Source organism: Pristiophorus japonicus, chromosome 14, assembly GCF_044704955.1.
Source record: "Pristiophorus japonicus isolate sPriJap1 chromosome 14, sPriJap1.hap1, whole genome shotgun sequence".
NCBI lineage: Eukaryota > Metazoa > Chordata > Chondrichthyes > Pristiophoridae > Pristiophorus > Pristiophorus japonicus.
The window spans coordinates 34,599,453-34,613,917 of NC_091990.1; the positions used below are offsets into that span (position 1 = coordinate 34,599,453).

The following is a 14,465-nucleotide window of genomic DNA, read 5'->3' on the forward strand; positions in this document are numbered from 1 at the left end:
ATTATAAACTTTCTGCTCAGAGTTGAGGGCTTAGCATATTCCGTTAGACAAAGTGTTTTCTTACCCATGCTGTTGTGTGCATTCTGCTCATTATCTAGCTGAGACTGGGCCAGATATAATTGTTTTACTGCTCTGTCTACAGGTTTGAGTGCCAGCACTGCCTTGTTGCTTTAATAGATGATAATGTCTGTTTTTGCTGGGGTGTTAGGAGATGGAATATTAGCCAGGACACTGCTCTTTGAACAGTGGCATGGGGCTTTTTACATCCACCTGAATGGGCAGGTGGGATGCAAGTTTAACATCTCATCCAAATCACACTGCAACTCTCCCTCTACTGCATGGTAGATGCAGTATAATTTGGATAAATGTGAGGTTATCCATTTTGGGGGCAAAAGTGCGAAGACAGAATATTATCTGAATGGCGGCAGATTAGGAAAAGGGGAGGTGCAACGAGACCTGGGTGTCATGGTTCATCAGTCATTGAAAATTGGCATACAGGTACATCAGGCAGTGAAGGCGGCAAATGGTATGTTGGCCTTCATAGCTAGGGGATTTGAGTATAGGAGCAGGAAGGTCTTACTGCAGTTGTACAGGGCCTTGGTGAGGCCTCACCTGGAATTTTGTGTTCAGTTTTGGTCTCCTAATCTGAGGAAGGACGTTCTTGCTATTGAGGGAGTGCAGCGAAGGTTCACCAGACTGATTCCTGGAATGGCTGGACTGACATGAGGAGAGACTGGATCAACTGGGCCTTTATACATTGGAGTTTAGAAGGATGAGAGGGGATCTCATAGAAACATAATAAGATTTTGACGGGACGGGACAGGTTAGATGTGGGTAGAATGTTCCTGATATTGGGGAAGTCCAGAACCAGAGGGGACAGTCTTAGGATAAGGGGTAGGTCATTTAGGACTGAGATGAGGAGAAACTTCTTCACTCAGAGTTGTTAACCTGTGGAATTCCCTGCCGCAGAGAGTTGTTGATGCCAGTTCATTAGATATATTCAAGAGGGAGTTAGATATGGCCCTTACGGCTAAGGGGATCAAGGGGTATGGAGAGAAAGCAGGAAAAGGGTACTGAGGGAATGATCAGCCATGATCTTATTGAATGGTGGTGCAGGCTCAATGGGCCGAATGGCCTACTCCTGCACCTATTTTCTGTGTTTCTATGTTAGTGTAAATGATGTGCAAGTGCCGGAATGGGGCTTGAACTCTGAACCTTCTGCTACAGACGTGGGTGTTTTACCAACTGAGCTAGGCAACACAATTCTCCCTTTATTATATAACATAGAGTGCATTACATGGTATAACATTGCTTTCATTATAAAAGTGTCTCCTTTGATATACCATGAATAATGCCACAGGAGATTATGTATGTATATACAAAGAATTATAATGAGTACAGTTTGATGTGTAGTTTGTTCAAAATTAAATATCGATTAATGATAAAATGTGCAAGAAGTTGGAGACCATTCATCTTTGTTTCATCCTTGCAGGTTATGAACTGTCCCCTACAGCAGCTGCCAACTTCACTCGTAAAAACCTGGCAGAGTACCTCCGAAGCCGGGTAAGTGAATGGAACATGACTGCAATGGATAACTTGCAGTGCGTTACTTCCTATATTAATGAATTTATACTTTTGTTAAAGGAGATGAAGCCATAATTATTTCAAGTTTGAATCTGTTGTGATCTATAGAGCAGAACGTTACAGTACAGAAACAGGCCATTTGGTCTAACACGCTTGCACCAGTTACTTTCTCCACATAAGCAACTTAATCTACAATCTCCTGCTCGATTCCCGAACCCTTTAATATTCCTCCTTTTATAAGAACTGTCAAACACCATTTTAAAAATCCTAATGGGCTATGTTAACCAAGATTTCTAGCAGAGAATTCCACATTATAACTAATGTCAAGAAATTATTTTGAACATCCTCATTCTTTTTCTGAATTTGTGTCCTCATTATTGTTTCATGAACTATTGGCAACACTCTATCACTGTTTAACCTACCGTATCAATTCATAATCTTGAAGTCTTCTTTCAAATTGCACCTTAACCTTTTCAGCACTAATGGAAAAAGCCCTGATTTCTCAAGTCTTTAAAACTATAACCTTCCCTCATCACAGAACCTCTGTGCCCCACTTTTTCCATCGCTTTTATATTCTTATAATCGCTGCTCTAAACCATATATACTACTCCAGATGCAGACTTAAGATCTTGTACAAGTTCAGTATGACCTCCTTGCTATTTTTTATTATCTCCTAGATATAAAAACAAGGATTCCATGTTTTTTTGTATGGCCTTAACTGCTGGAGCTGACGCCTTTTTTTTTTTTTAAGGGCTTCTGTATCGGCACATCTATATTCCCTACTTAATTTAACTTATTTTAGATGATTTTTTTTTTGCTATTACTTTCAAAATGTTTTACTTCTCATTTTTCTATATTGAACTGCATCTGCCACCTATCTGCCCATCCTGCAGATGCCCTCTTTGAAATCCTCATTGTAATTTGCCGTACATGCTCCAGTCCCCCCCCCCCCATTTACAATCCTATGCATTGGATATCTAAATGAAACAAAGTTTATGAAATTATTATTTAAATCCAGGATCATTTTACAAGCTTTCCCAAGAACTGGAAGTTTAAAAAAAATACGTGATCCCAATATTTAGTTCACGGTGAAAATTATAATTTTATAATTTTAATTTTAATTAAATGCACCAAGATTTAACATTTTTATTGAGATCACAGCATGTTGTAGCACAACGTAGTGAAAGATACAGTTTTCATCCCAAGCACTGATTTCCCAGTCTAGGAGAAAGTGCCATAAAAAGGTACCCAGTGAAATCCAAGTGCCTTTCTGAGTGTGGGAGGGCAGCAGGAAGAGAAGGGGAGACATTTATCTGCACCCGCTCTCGTGCACTATCTAGCAACTGGTTTTAGAGCATTGTTGACACAAGCCTAAGGGTCAATGAGCTAGAGTAACACAAATGACAGATTAGGAATTGAAGAAAATATCTTTCAAGAGGGAATTGGAATGACAATCTGTTCCCAAGCCTCTGCAGTTCCAAAAGAAGCTATGGAGAAGAGCGAGAATGGTCAAAATTGATGAGACATGTGGTGATCTCCTTCCTGCAAGGAACTGAATTTGTAAACCTGCATATTGTGGCGCAACAGGTGACTTTCTTAATAAAACTGTTCACAATATCCAGCACAGTTCCCATCATTAATTTTTTTTTGTCAACTAAACACTGAAAAGCAAAACTTTTGATCATTCAGTTTATAATGCAAGGTGAGAAACATCAAAATAAATAGATTATAGGTTATCAGGAGGTTTTAACTTCTTTTTACGTATTGGATACCACTGCAACCTTCACATGCCAAGTTTATCTGTTCACAATATGTGTTGCATGTAAAACAGCAGTAATTTTAAAAAACAGCATCAAGAGCAATTATTTGCATTTATGTAGTCCCTTTAACATTAAAAAGTTACATAGGCATAATCAAACAAAAATCAGTGCAAAGCCAAAAGAGATATTGGAAAAGCTGACCAAAAGCTTAGTTAAAGAGTTGAGTTTTAAGGAAGGTCTTAAAGGAGTAGAGATGTGGAGGGTCCACTGTGGATTCCAGAGTAAAGAGGCCAGAGTCGGAGTAATAGACTTGAGGCGGTTTTATAGCTGGCGGAGGTTAGAGATATTAAGAATGAGGCCATAATTTAAATGTGAGGTTGAGAATTTTAAGCAAGAGGCATTGGGGGACCTAGAACTGGTGTAGGTCAGCAAGGACAGGAGTGATGGATGAGCAGGACTTGGAGTGGAACTTTTAATTTTTTTTAAACTTAGGACTTCTTCAGTAACCATATTGACAGCCCTCCTGTCCACCCTATCAACTGCCAATGATGGCAGAAGGAATTGTTTAAGCTTTATATCTAGATCCATAATTACTGTTACTGTTGCTTTCTAGTTGGTGCATTCAAGAACTTGCCAAGTAGGAAATTGCAGGTTTTCACGTCCAACCTAAAAAACATTGCATGAAATTTTATATATTCCTCACTGTATGTATTGTTTAAATCTCAAACAAGCAATATATATTATCTGTAAGTTCAGTTCCATTTATTATAAGGCTAAGCATATAAAAATAATTTTACATCTGACCAGTTCTCCACATGTGCTTGCTGGCTCCCTGTTCCAAACACTGTAGCCTGTCTAGAAGTGGGGGAAAGGAAAAATATACATGCCAAGACACACATGGTCAAATTTAATAAGGGGCTACATGAATATTATGTAACTTTTGGAAAGACTATTCTAGGATCTTGCTCTGGGATGGTACTTTAAATTGTGAGTAGATAAAACATTCGTTGATGATCAACTGATTTGGATTAGGTGTTTGAGCGTGAGAGAGAGGTTACAGTCTCTGTTTCTGGCCTTGTACCTGTAAGGGGACAAATGGGAAGGCTTCTCCTCCCACGAACGGGCCCCCTGATATAGAGGGTCGACGCTCGCCCCAACCCGCGTAACAGTCTCCGGAGTTAGCAGACAGAGACGAATGGCAAAGTGTAACGATCTTTTATTACGAACGTCCGGGAACACCACTCATCACAGCCGCCTGTGAGTGGAGATGCTCCCCGAACAGCACAATCAGACAACTTTTATACATTTCAAAAACCCCTCTGTTCCCTGGTAAGACCTCCCTAGATCTCTAATTGGACTACCTTATTAGTGCTACTTTGGATTGACAGGCCAAGACCCTCGTGACCACCTTAGGCCATGACTAGAATTAGTTAATTAGGTCAGAATTTGTTGATTCTCCTTGGTGCCCGTGAGTCCGCCTCGAGCCTCTTCGCAAGGTCTTATCAATGTCTGTTTAGGTTCTCGCATCGTATCCTGTCGGAATATTATTGAATTGATAACTTCTGGAGCCTTGGTACAAGGCCGAAGAGAGGCCTTTTACCTCATGGGTCGGTGCAGGAACCAGCACTTTAACTCTTGTCCCACTGGTACCCCTAATGCTAAATTTCTCTTACAATTCCCCCCTTTTGGCCCTTGGCTATACGCCGAGCTGGCCATATTTCCCGATAACTATCTCCCTGTAGGCAAGTTCCAGATAGGTCCGTTCATCTGGATGGCCATCTCCCAAGCTTCGGGACCTCCTGAGACCTTTCCCGCAGAGTTATACAAGGTAAGTCCTTCCTGTAGGACTGCTTAAATTTTCATCCCTTATGGCCTTAATCATAGTGTGTGCCCTGATGTATCGTTTGGCCTGTTTAATTCGTGCACATGTTAATCCCATCATGACCATCAGAACCAGGCCCTGTATTACTACAAGTACATGTGATATAATTCTTATCCATGGGTGGATCTGAATATTAAGTCCAATGTTCCACAGCTTTGAGTACCAGAGCTGATCAGCCAGCATCGCGTTAGTGTCTCTCTGTAGGTTGTCTACTTCTTCCATCAGCTGGATATACTGTCGTCTTTGATTCTGGATTCCTTGCACCAAATGTAATTGTTCCTCATTTAATTCCGGTGCCTTGCGGTTCCCATACCGCCTCTCGGAGGGTATCCGTGACCGTTCCGTGGATGATTTGCGTTGTCTTGGGATGTATGTGGTATCCATTTATGTCTATTTTTCCCATGGGCCTGAAACAGAAGTTAGGGTTAGTGATGACACAGGGGGTGACTCCTCCCCTGGTCTTAATCGTCGGGTTGGCTGCTCCTGTGCTCACGCACCAATCTCCATTCCCTTGTGGAGCAACGATTGTTTCGGAATCGTGTTCGAGAGGAGTGATACTCAGCATGCATCCGTTTGTTTCGTGGAATCTGCAATCATCATTCGTCAGTCGTGGCGTACCTCGACATAAAATCACTTGATTATTTTTATAGCAATCAGTTATGTCAATGCCTTTCGTACTAATTTAATTTTAATCATCCGTCTGGCAGGCTGATGGTAACGCAACCGAGTTTGGTTTCTTCACCGATATTATCGATCTGGTATAAGGGGTCTCCCTTTGTTACATCATACTGTGGTATGCACAACATAAATCCGATCGTATTCACCAGCCCAGTAATACATCTGAATTTTGGCACCCATGCGTGACTATTCCTTCGTAACTCGCATGTGTTCATATTTTTATCTCGAGTCCAATTGTTAAGTATGCTGTTTGGGATCCAATCTGGTATGTCCCCATTCTGGAGTTGCTCCAAGTTATATTGTACTTCACTTAATCCAGGCTCCATACCCGGAGCAAACTATCTCAGCTTGTAATCGTTTACTTATGTCGTTCCCCATTGCGTGGATCAAATTTATTGTCTTGGCATGCTTCTGTAATGTATGGGCCACCTGTAACAGTTCCCCTTCCGCGCCATCTCCCAACCGCGCTTGTAGGGCTTGGTTATCCATGTCCCTCCCCAGTAAACTCCAAGATTTAGGTTAAGTTGTTAACCCGGTCGTATTGCTTACAGGTCTATGGAATTCATCGTCGTAACCCCTGCCGCATAACCCGTTCCTAGTGTTTCCAGTATTCTCCTTTTTGTTCGACCTTGCCCTGTTCCCTTTCTGACATTAAATCTCAGGTTAGTGGATTCCGGGCCTTCGAGGATCCGTTGTCAGGTTCTGGTAGTTTCATTCCCATAGAAGCTAGGAAGAATGATATCCATTAGATTTAGGTTAAGTAGTCGCTGACGCACCCCAAATTATATCCTTTCTTTAGATTCTTTTATTACTCGCCCCCCCTTTGGCTCCAGTCTTTATAGACGGGCTTATGGGGGGACTTGCGTGGTTGTGCTGGGTAGAGTTGTTGTCCCCAGGGTGGTTGTCGGAGCAGTGGTAGAGCTTCCCAAGGTCCCTTTGGGCGTGTTTGGTGTCCCAGCCGGACCTGTATTTCGGGTCCACTACATTGTCATCTTTCCTCCACACTCCATCCGCCCCCCTTTTTAGGTTGTATTCCTTCTTGTTTGCACTGCGCATGATCAGTACCGGCTTCTCCGTGTTATAACCGTGTCACGCTTCAGGACAAACACCTTATATTCCAGAGACCTCCCTTGGTCTTCATTTTATCCCACTGGCCAGTTTTCCTAAACATCCTGGGGTCCCACCTCCCTTTTGCTCCGTTCTGTTCCCGTCCTTCTGTTTCTCTTTCCTCCACACTATCCAGTTGGATTTCTGCGCCCTTCCCCTTTTGGTCCTACGAACTTGCTCCTGTCCTCGGAATCTACTGGCGCCCTGGCATCGGCAGCCTGCTGCATTACAACCTTACTTAATACACTATACATAGCCATGCGTTAAAATAAGTTCTGTCCTTGCTCCAGTCCTTGGCTGCTGGGATGCATATTTCGGCAGTTAAATTAAACAAAGCTAGTTCATGTAGTTGTGCCTTTCCTGCGTGTGCTATATCTCTCGTAGTCCATCTGTATTATCCAGTGCTTGCGTGGGCCTTAAGGTTCCCAGTATCCTGAGTCTCCAGAGTCGAAGTAGCCGCTGCAGTCCCATCTCGGTGAGTGTTTTATCTGCAAATTTTAAACTGATAGCCTGGTCGTCACCTGGTGTTAGGTTCTGGTCTACTCATCTTTTATCCATGCATGTCGAGGTCACTCTGTGAAATCAGAGGTAAGGGTTAGGTTGGGTTTGTGGACTACACTTGCCCACCGTGGGCTCTATTGCCATAGGTGATGGTGCTATGGCTGCGCACTGCACTATCCGTCTGGTCCCATTTTTTAAAAATCTCTTCCAGCTTATTTATCTTAGCCTTTAACTCTTGAATTTGTTTTGTTTGAGTATCTTTCTTTTATTTGTATTATTACATAGGCTAGTTCTGTTTTATTTTTATTCTGACTATCCCACCATTTCCTCTATCTGTCAGGTGAGTCTTTTTTATTCTATTTAGAAATCCAAATTAATAATTTCCAGTATAAAACAGCTGTCAATGGAAGGGTTAACTCCTTTACAGGTTTGTAAGAAAGCCTGATATCATTACGTGACTTCGCGTAATCATTCGAAAAATTCTTTAAGTTTTTGTGCCTTCAAAACTTGCTTAGAAATTAGGAATCCGTTAAAACAGCAGAAATCATTAGTAAAGCCGTCATAATAAAAATCTTCTCATCAGGAAAGACGGCATTTTAGATTAAACTCCAATTTTTTCTTAACTTCTAATTCAAGTACTTGCCAAAGATTTTTTTTTAAATTGAATTAAAACGAGACCACACATTTTTAATAGCTATTTTGTTTACTGAAATCCAATTTTCTCACACGCTGTATACATTCCAACATTTAGTTTTATTTTATGGTCCCGTTCACTGGGCAAATTTTGTTTTATTTCTCTCTCAGCACAAAATCTAAACTTCCGTGCCAGTTCCATTTTCTATAAGAATTTTAAAATTTAGTAAGTTTCTCTAATTCCCAGTTTTTTGCGGAGATTAGAGATATTAAGAATGAGGCCATAATTTAAATGTGAGGTTGAGAATTTTAAGCAAGAGGCATTGGGGGACCTAGAACTGGTGTAGGTCAGCAAGGACAGGAGTGATGGATGAGCAGGACTTGGAGTGGAACTTTTAATTTTTTTTAAACTTAGGACTTCTTCAGTTACCATATTGACAGCCCTCCTGTCATCAACTGCCAATGATGGCAGAAGGAATTGTTTAAGCTTTATATCTAGATCCATAATTACTGTTACTGCTGCTTTCTAGTTGGTGCATTCAAGAACTTGCCAAGTAGGAAATTGCAGGTTTTGACGTCCAACCTAAAAAACATTGCATGAAATTTTATATATTCCTCGCTATGTATGTATTGTCTAAGTCTCAAACAAGCAATATATATTATCTGTAAGTTCAGTTCCATTTATTATAAAGCTAAGCATATAAAAATAATTTTACATCTGACCAGTTCTCCACATGTGCTTGCTGGCTCCCTGTTCCAAACACCGTAGTCTGTCTAGAAGTGGGGGAAATGAAAAATATACATGCCAAGACACACATGGTCAAATTTAATAAGGGGCTACATGAATATTATGTAACTTTTGGAAAGACTATTCTAGGATCTTGCTCTGGGATGGTACTTTAAATTGTGAGTAGATAAAACATTCGTTGATGATCAACTGATTTGGATTAGGTGTTTGAGCGTGAGAGAGAGGTTGCAGTCTCTGTTTCTGGCCTTGTAGCTAATTAGATCCTTTGAGTAATTTCCATTTGTCACAAAGTGTGAGCCTATGGGAATTCACAGAATTACTCAAGCAACTTTATTTACCCACAGTGCTATAGCATCGACTGCCTGGCAGCGAGGATGTTCGTGTTATGGTACCAACTGCAGGTTTAGTTCAAACATCATTCATACACCAGCTTCCCCAGAGAGCTATGACTTTTAGTATTGGCATGTGATTTGTTAGAGGAAATGAGTGAAAATAGGTGCATAAGATGTCCTACTCAAGCATGTACTATCTTGGGAGTTGACAGAGAAATAACATTGGTGATGCGTATAGTAATGCTTCCAGGTTGGATCATCACACAATCCTGATTGAAGATTAGGGGATGGTAATCTCTAAAAATTTGAAGATCTGAATTTTATGTGTATTCCATTTCCCCATAAAAATCATGGGATGTCAATTAATATACTGTTTGTATGTTTTGATCCATATCCAATACTCTCCAAATTGTTATTTCCAATGTTACCTTGCCATAGTTTTTAAAAAATCAAGTCAGTTTGCCAATAAACTGGTAATTGATGACTATATATCTTTTCCCAATGTACTGCCGTTCATGCTTTTGAGAATGTTTACTGCAGTCTGTTGTCATTTTGTGGCTCCTATAATCCTAAAATTGTTCTACTTTGGAATGCTACAATAAATGGCAGATGCAAAACAAACGGATAGATTAGGCTTATTTTTATTCTGCGAAAAATATGCATCCTCCACAGGTAATCTTACCCATCAATCCCTACAGGCAATGGAGGTGCTTAGTTTTTTGGGAGAGGGAGCGATTATAGCTAAGTGGTGAAATTCAGTCCCTCTCCAAGTCAAACTGAACTGTCACAATGGAACAGGTCCTAGGGCTTTATAAGACGAGGAAAGAGACCAAATGCTGCACTGCCTATTTGCAGTGTCATGACAACATTTTCATTTTCATGTGCTTGCTCAGTAGATGCTTTCCCTATCGTGGTAGGTTCCCTCATTTAGTGCATGGCAGATATTTATCATTTGAAGGAGGGAAACTACATGGATAACTTTCACAGGCTCTCCATGTACTCTGGTGTTTTCTGTACCAAGACTGCATTCAAGGAAGTAAGCTGTTGTGTGTAGAAGATAAAGTTACTGTAAGTATTTTGACATCCAAAAGTGCATTTAATTGGACTAATGAAAAGATGGAAGAAATCGATCATGCCTCCTCTTGTGCTAAACTTGTGCTATGTTCTTATGTTCTTATGTTCTTATGTTCTTATGTTCTTATGTTCTTATGTTCTTATGTTCTTATGTTCTTATGTTCTTATGTTCTTATGTTCTTATGTTCTTATGTTCTTATGTTCTTATGTTCTTATGTTATGTAAACTTAGAATTTTAAGAAAAACTTGCATTTATTTCCCCTTTTCATGACCTCGATGTCCCCAAAATGTATTACAGCCACTGAAGTACTTTTGAAGTGTAGTCACTGTTGTAATGTAGGAAATGCAGTAGCAAATTTGCGCACAGCAAGCTCCCACAAACAGCAAGGTAATAATGACCCGATTATCTGTTGTTAGTGATGTTAATTGAGGGATAAATATTGGCCAGGACACCGGAGATAATTCTCCTGCTCTTCAAAGTAGTGCCATGGGGAAAACGGCACCTCCGACAGTTCAGCACTCCCTCAGTACTGTCCTGGAGTGTCAGTCGAAAGTTTTGTGCTCAAGTCTCTGGAGTGGAACATGAAGCTACAACCTTCTGACTCGGAGGTGAGCATGCTACCCACTGAGCCACAGCTAATTTTGGAAATAATTTTTTTTTTTTAATGGTGACATTTCTTGATAAAAGGCCTTTGTGATGTAGTAACTGCAAGTTTTATTATGTTACTATAGATATCAGCACTGGCTTCAAGGTATCACCATCTGCAGGAGCAAGTATTTTAACCCCTGCCACTCCCATCTATCCCCCTCCCCCCCCCCCCCCCCCCCCCGCCGCCGCCGCTTTCTGGAACAACACATCTGCCCGTGTCAGTGCTCTCCCTGCTGTGTAGTCCATCTGGAGCCGGCAGGCTGTCGGGCAAGTCCAGGCATGGGCAGACTGTGGGGATCAAACACGGGGGACCTCGGCTGCACCTTGCGACCTCCACTAACCAAAAACTTGTTAATTACCTTATTACTGAATTTATTTTAATCACTTGTAACAAGTCACAATTGCTGTGCTCTGGCAAGGGAGCACAAACTCAACCATTCGCAGCATTTACCTGTGCCATATGTTGCTAATCACATGATCAGTGTCAGACATCTAATCAGCTAGTCTCATCAGCCCCCCCATTGCATTTTGCACAGAAGGGTGGGCAAAACATCCCAATTAAATTATCCATAATTGATGATGTATTGGCACTGAACCTTGGCCTCCCTTGACGCCTAACGTTTTTAGTTAGCCAGCTGTTTAATTTTCCCTGGTGGATTGGAACTGTGATCTCAATGGAAGAATGTGTTTAGAGTGAGCTAAAGGATGGAACGGCACTTATTTCCCAGAGCTGCGGTTGCTGCCTGCCCTGTATTCTAGACAGCATAGCCAGCTGCAGTTATTAACTTGACCCCACCCCCTCGAGTGATAAAATTCATGATGCTTAATATGTTTGACAGGGTCATAACCTCTGGAGTCTTAAATTTGTATGTTTGGAACAGTAAGCATGATTGGAGACAGCACTGTAAGGTTTAATATTTTTGCAGTAATTTTTGAAATTTATTAATGTCAGAGCACAATATGGCATTCCCCCTCCCCCCAAGTAGTGCATCAGTTATCTAAGTTAACAAGTATTTTATGTGAAACCTATTTTCCAGTTAATATTTGAGATGACTTTTTGGGGAGATGATGACTGGCAGATATGATTTAAATATGCCATTCCTTATCAAAACAGTGAAATATTTGGATTATATTAATTTATTGACAGAATGTCATTCTTTCCTTGTTAAATGTGCACTGAGTTGTGAACAGTAATATGATGACATCACACTGAACAAGTCCCAGCTCGTTCAGATTATGTTTCTCAGCTCATACGTATGTCAATCTTTCAGCTAATAGACTATGGTTAAAAACATGTCATTGTTTGTTTTATGTTGCCTCAGTGGCAACAGGTAGACACACACAAAGGCCCAGTCCAGAAACTTGCAAGATATTTGGGGCTTTCAGGGAATTTGGAAAAAGATTTCTAAACCATTTTTAGGTAGAATTTAAATAGTATTATCAAAACTGAATTTTGGACAGCAAGTTGTTACAACACGTGAAACATGTTTATTCAAGTTGTGGTACATTAGAAATACTGTGGAGGAAAAAAATCACTCCACGCAAACATAATTTGAAAATAGCGTTTCTTCAAATTTAGAGCTGAACAGTCAAGTATTTTGTGTCATTGGTGCAGTTAATTTATGCATTCTCCCTAAAACCAGACCCAAAGATGGGTAACTGAAATCCAAATTTAGCTTAATCGATTGGAGCTGGAATATAGAAACATGGAAACATAGAAAATAGGTGCAGGAGTAGGCCATTCGGCCCTTCTAGCCTGCACCGCCATTCAATGAGTTCATGGCTGAACATTCAACTTCAATACCCCATTCCTGCTTTCTCGCCATACCCCTTGATCCCCCTAGTAGTAAGGACCTCATCTAACTCCTTTTTGAATATATTTAGTGAATTGGCCTCAACAACTTTCTGTGGTAGAGAATTCCACAGGTTCACCACTCTCTGGGTGAAGAAGTTCCTCCGCATCTCGGTCCTAAATGGCTTACCCCTTATCCTTAGACTGTGACCTCTGGTTCTGGACTTCCCCAACATTGGGAACATTCTTCCTGCATCTAACCTGTCTAACCCCGTCAGAATTTTAAATGTTTCTATGAGGTCCCCTCTCATTCTTCTGAACTCCAGTGAATACAAGCTCAGTTGATCCAGTCTTTCTTGATAGGTCAGTCCCGCCATCCCGGGAATCAGTCTGGTGAACCTTCGCTGCACTCCCTCAATAGCAAGAATGTCCTTCCTCAGGTTAGGAGACCAAAACTGTACACAATACTCCAGGTGTGGCCTCACCAATGCCCTGTACAACTGTAGCAACACCTCCCTGCCCCTGTACTCAAATCCCCTTGCTATGAAGGCCAACATGCCATTTGCTTTCTTAACCGCCTGCTGCACCTGCATGCCAACCTTCAATGACTGATGTACCATGACACCCAGGTCTCTTTGCACCTCCCCTTTTCCTAATCTGTCACCATTCAGATAATAGTCTGTCTCTCTGTTTTTACCACCAAAGTGGATAACCTCACATTTATCCACATTATACTTCATCTGCCATGCATTTGCCCACTCACCTAACCTATCCAAGTCGCTCTGCAGCCTCACAGCATCCTCCTCGCAGCTCACACTGCCACCCAACTTAGTGTCATCTGCAAATTTGGAGATACTACATTTAATCCCCTCATCTAAATCATTAATGTACAGTGTAAACAGCTGGGGCCCCAGCACAGAACCTTGCGGTACCCCACTAGTCACTGCCTGCCATTCTGAAAAGTACCCATTTACTCCTACTCTTTGCTTCCTGTCTGACAACCAGTTCTCAATCCATGTCAGTACACTACCCCCAATCCCATGTGCTCTAACTTTGCACATCAATCTCTTGTGTGGGACAGTTAGTAGTGAACAAGTTTGTCATCTTTTTTTATAAACTGCCGCATGTAATGGCCAAGTGGTTGGCGCCTCTCAAATGTCTGTGTAGCAGGCTTCCAGTCAGTCAAACTTGCTCTGTGCAACTCCTTATGAGTAGGACAATAAGGTAACAGCTGGCCAGAAATATTTTGTTTGTGATTGGTAAGCTAGTTACCACATTTGAAAATTATCAGCTTCTTCGACCAAAAAAGTAATTAGGTATTTGCCACTGGATGTTTAAACATGACGAACTGCTATTGAGAAGTCACTGAACTGGCAGCCAGTGAATGGCTGTTGGGTGGTACAGTATTAAACTTCATGTAAAGATCCTGGTTTAAAATTCTAATTTCGGCTGTCATTCAAAATCTGCCTCTACTAGCATGTTTGTTTGGAACTCTGGGTGTATCATGTCATGTAATTGGCCAACTCGTGTTGGGAGACCAGAAAATAGACACGTCCTGCCAGGTGCATCCCATTGGATAGTAAAACAGCTTTGATGGTGGCACTGGAGAAGTCAATGATCCATATTATCATCAGCTTTCTGGAGGAAACAACTTTGAGGCAGGCAAGTAAGCAGGGCAATTAATTGTGTTTTCCCAATTTCTCTCCCCTAAAACCTTCCAGCAAA

At 41.2% G+C, this 14,465-nt stretch overlaps 1 protein-coding gene across 1 annotated transcript in view; it reads left to right on the top strand.

Annotated features, from left to right (window-relative positions):
- Positions 1–14,465, top strand: part of psmb2 (proteasome 20S subunit beta 2) — a 44,337-nt gene that overhangs the window by 14,693 nt on the left and 15,179 nt on the right. The window contains exon 3 of the mRNA XM_070899115.1: positions 1,493–1,563. Within this exon, the coding sequence (XP_070755216.1) occupies positions 1,493–1,563 (71 nt within the window). The remainder of the gene's footprint in view (positions 1–1,492; positions 1,564–14,465) is intronic.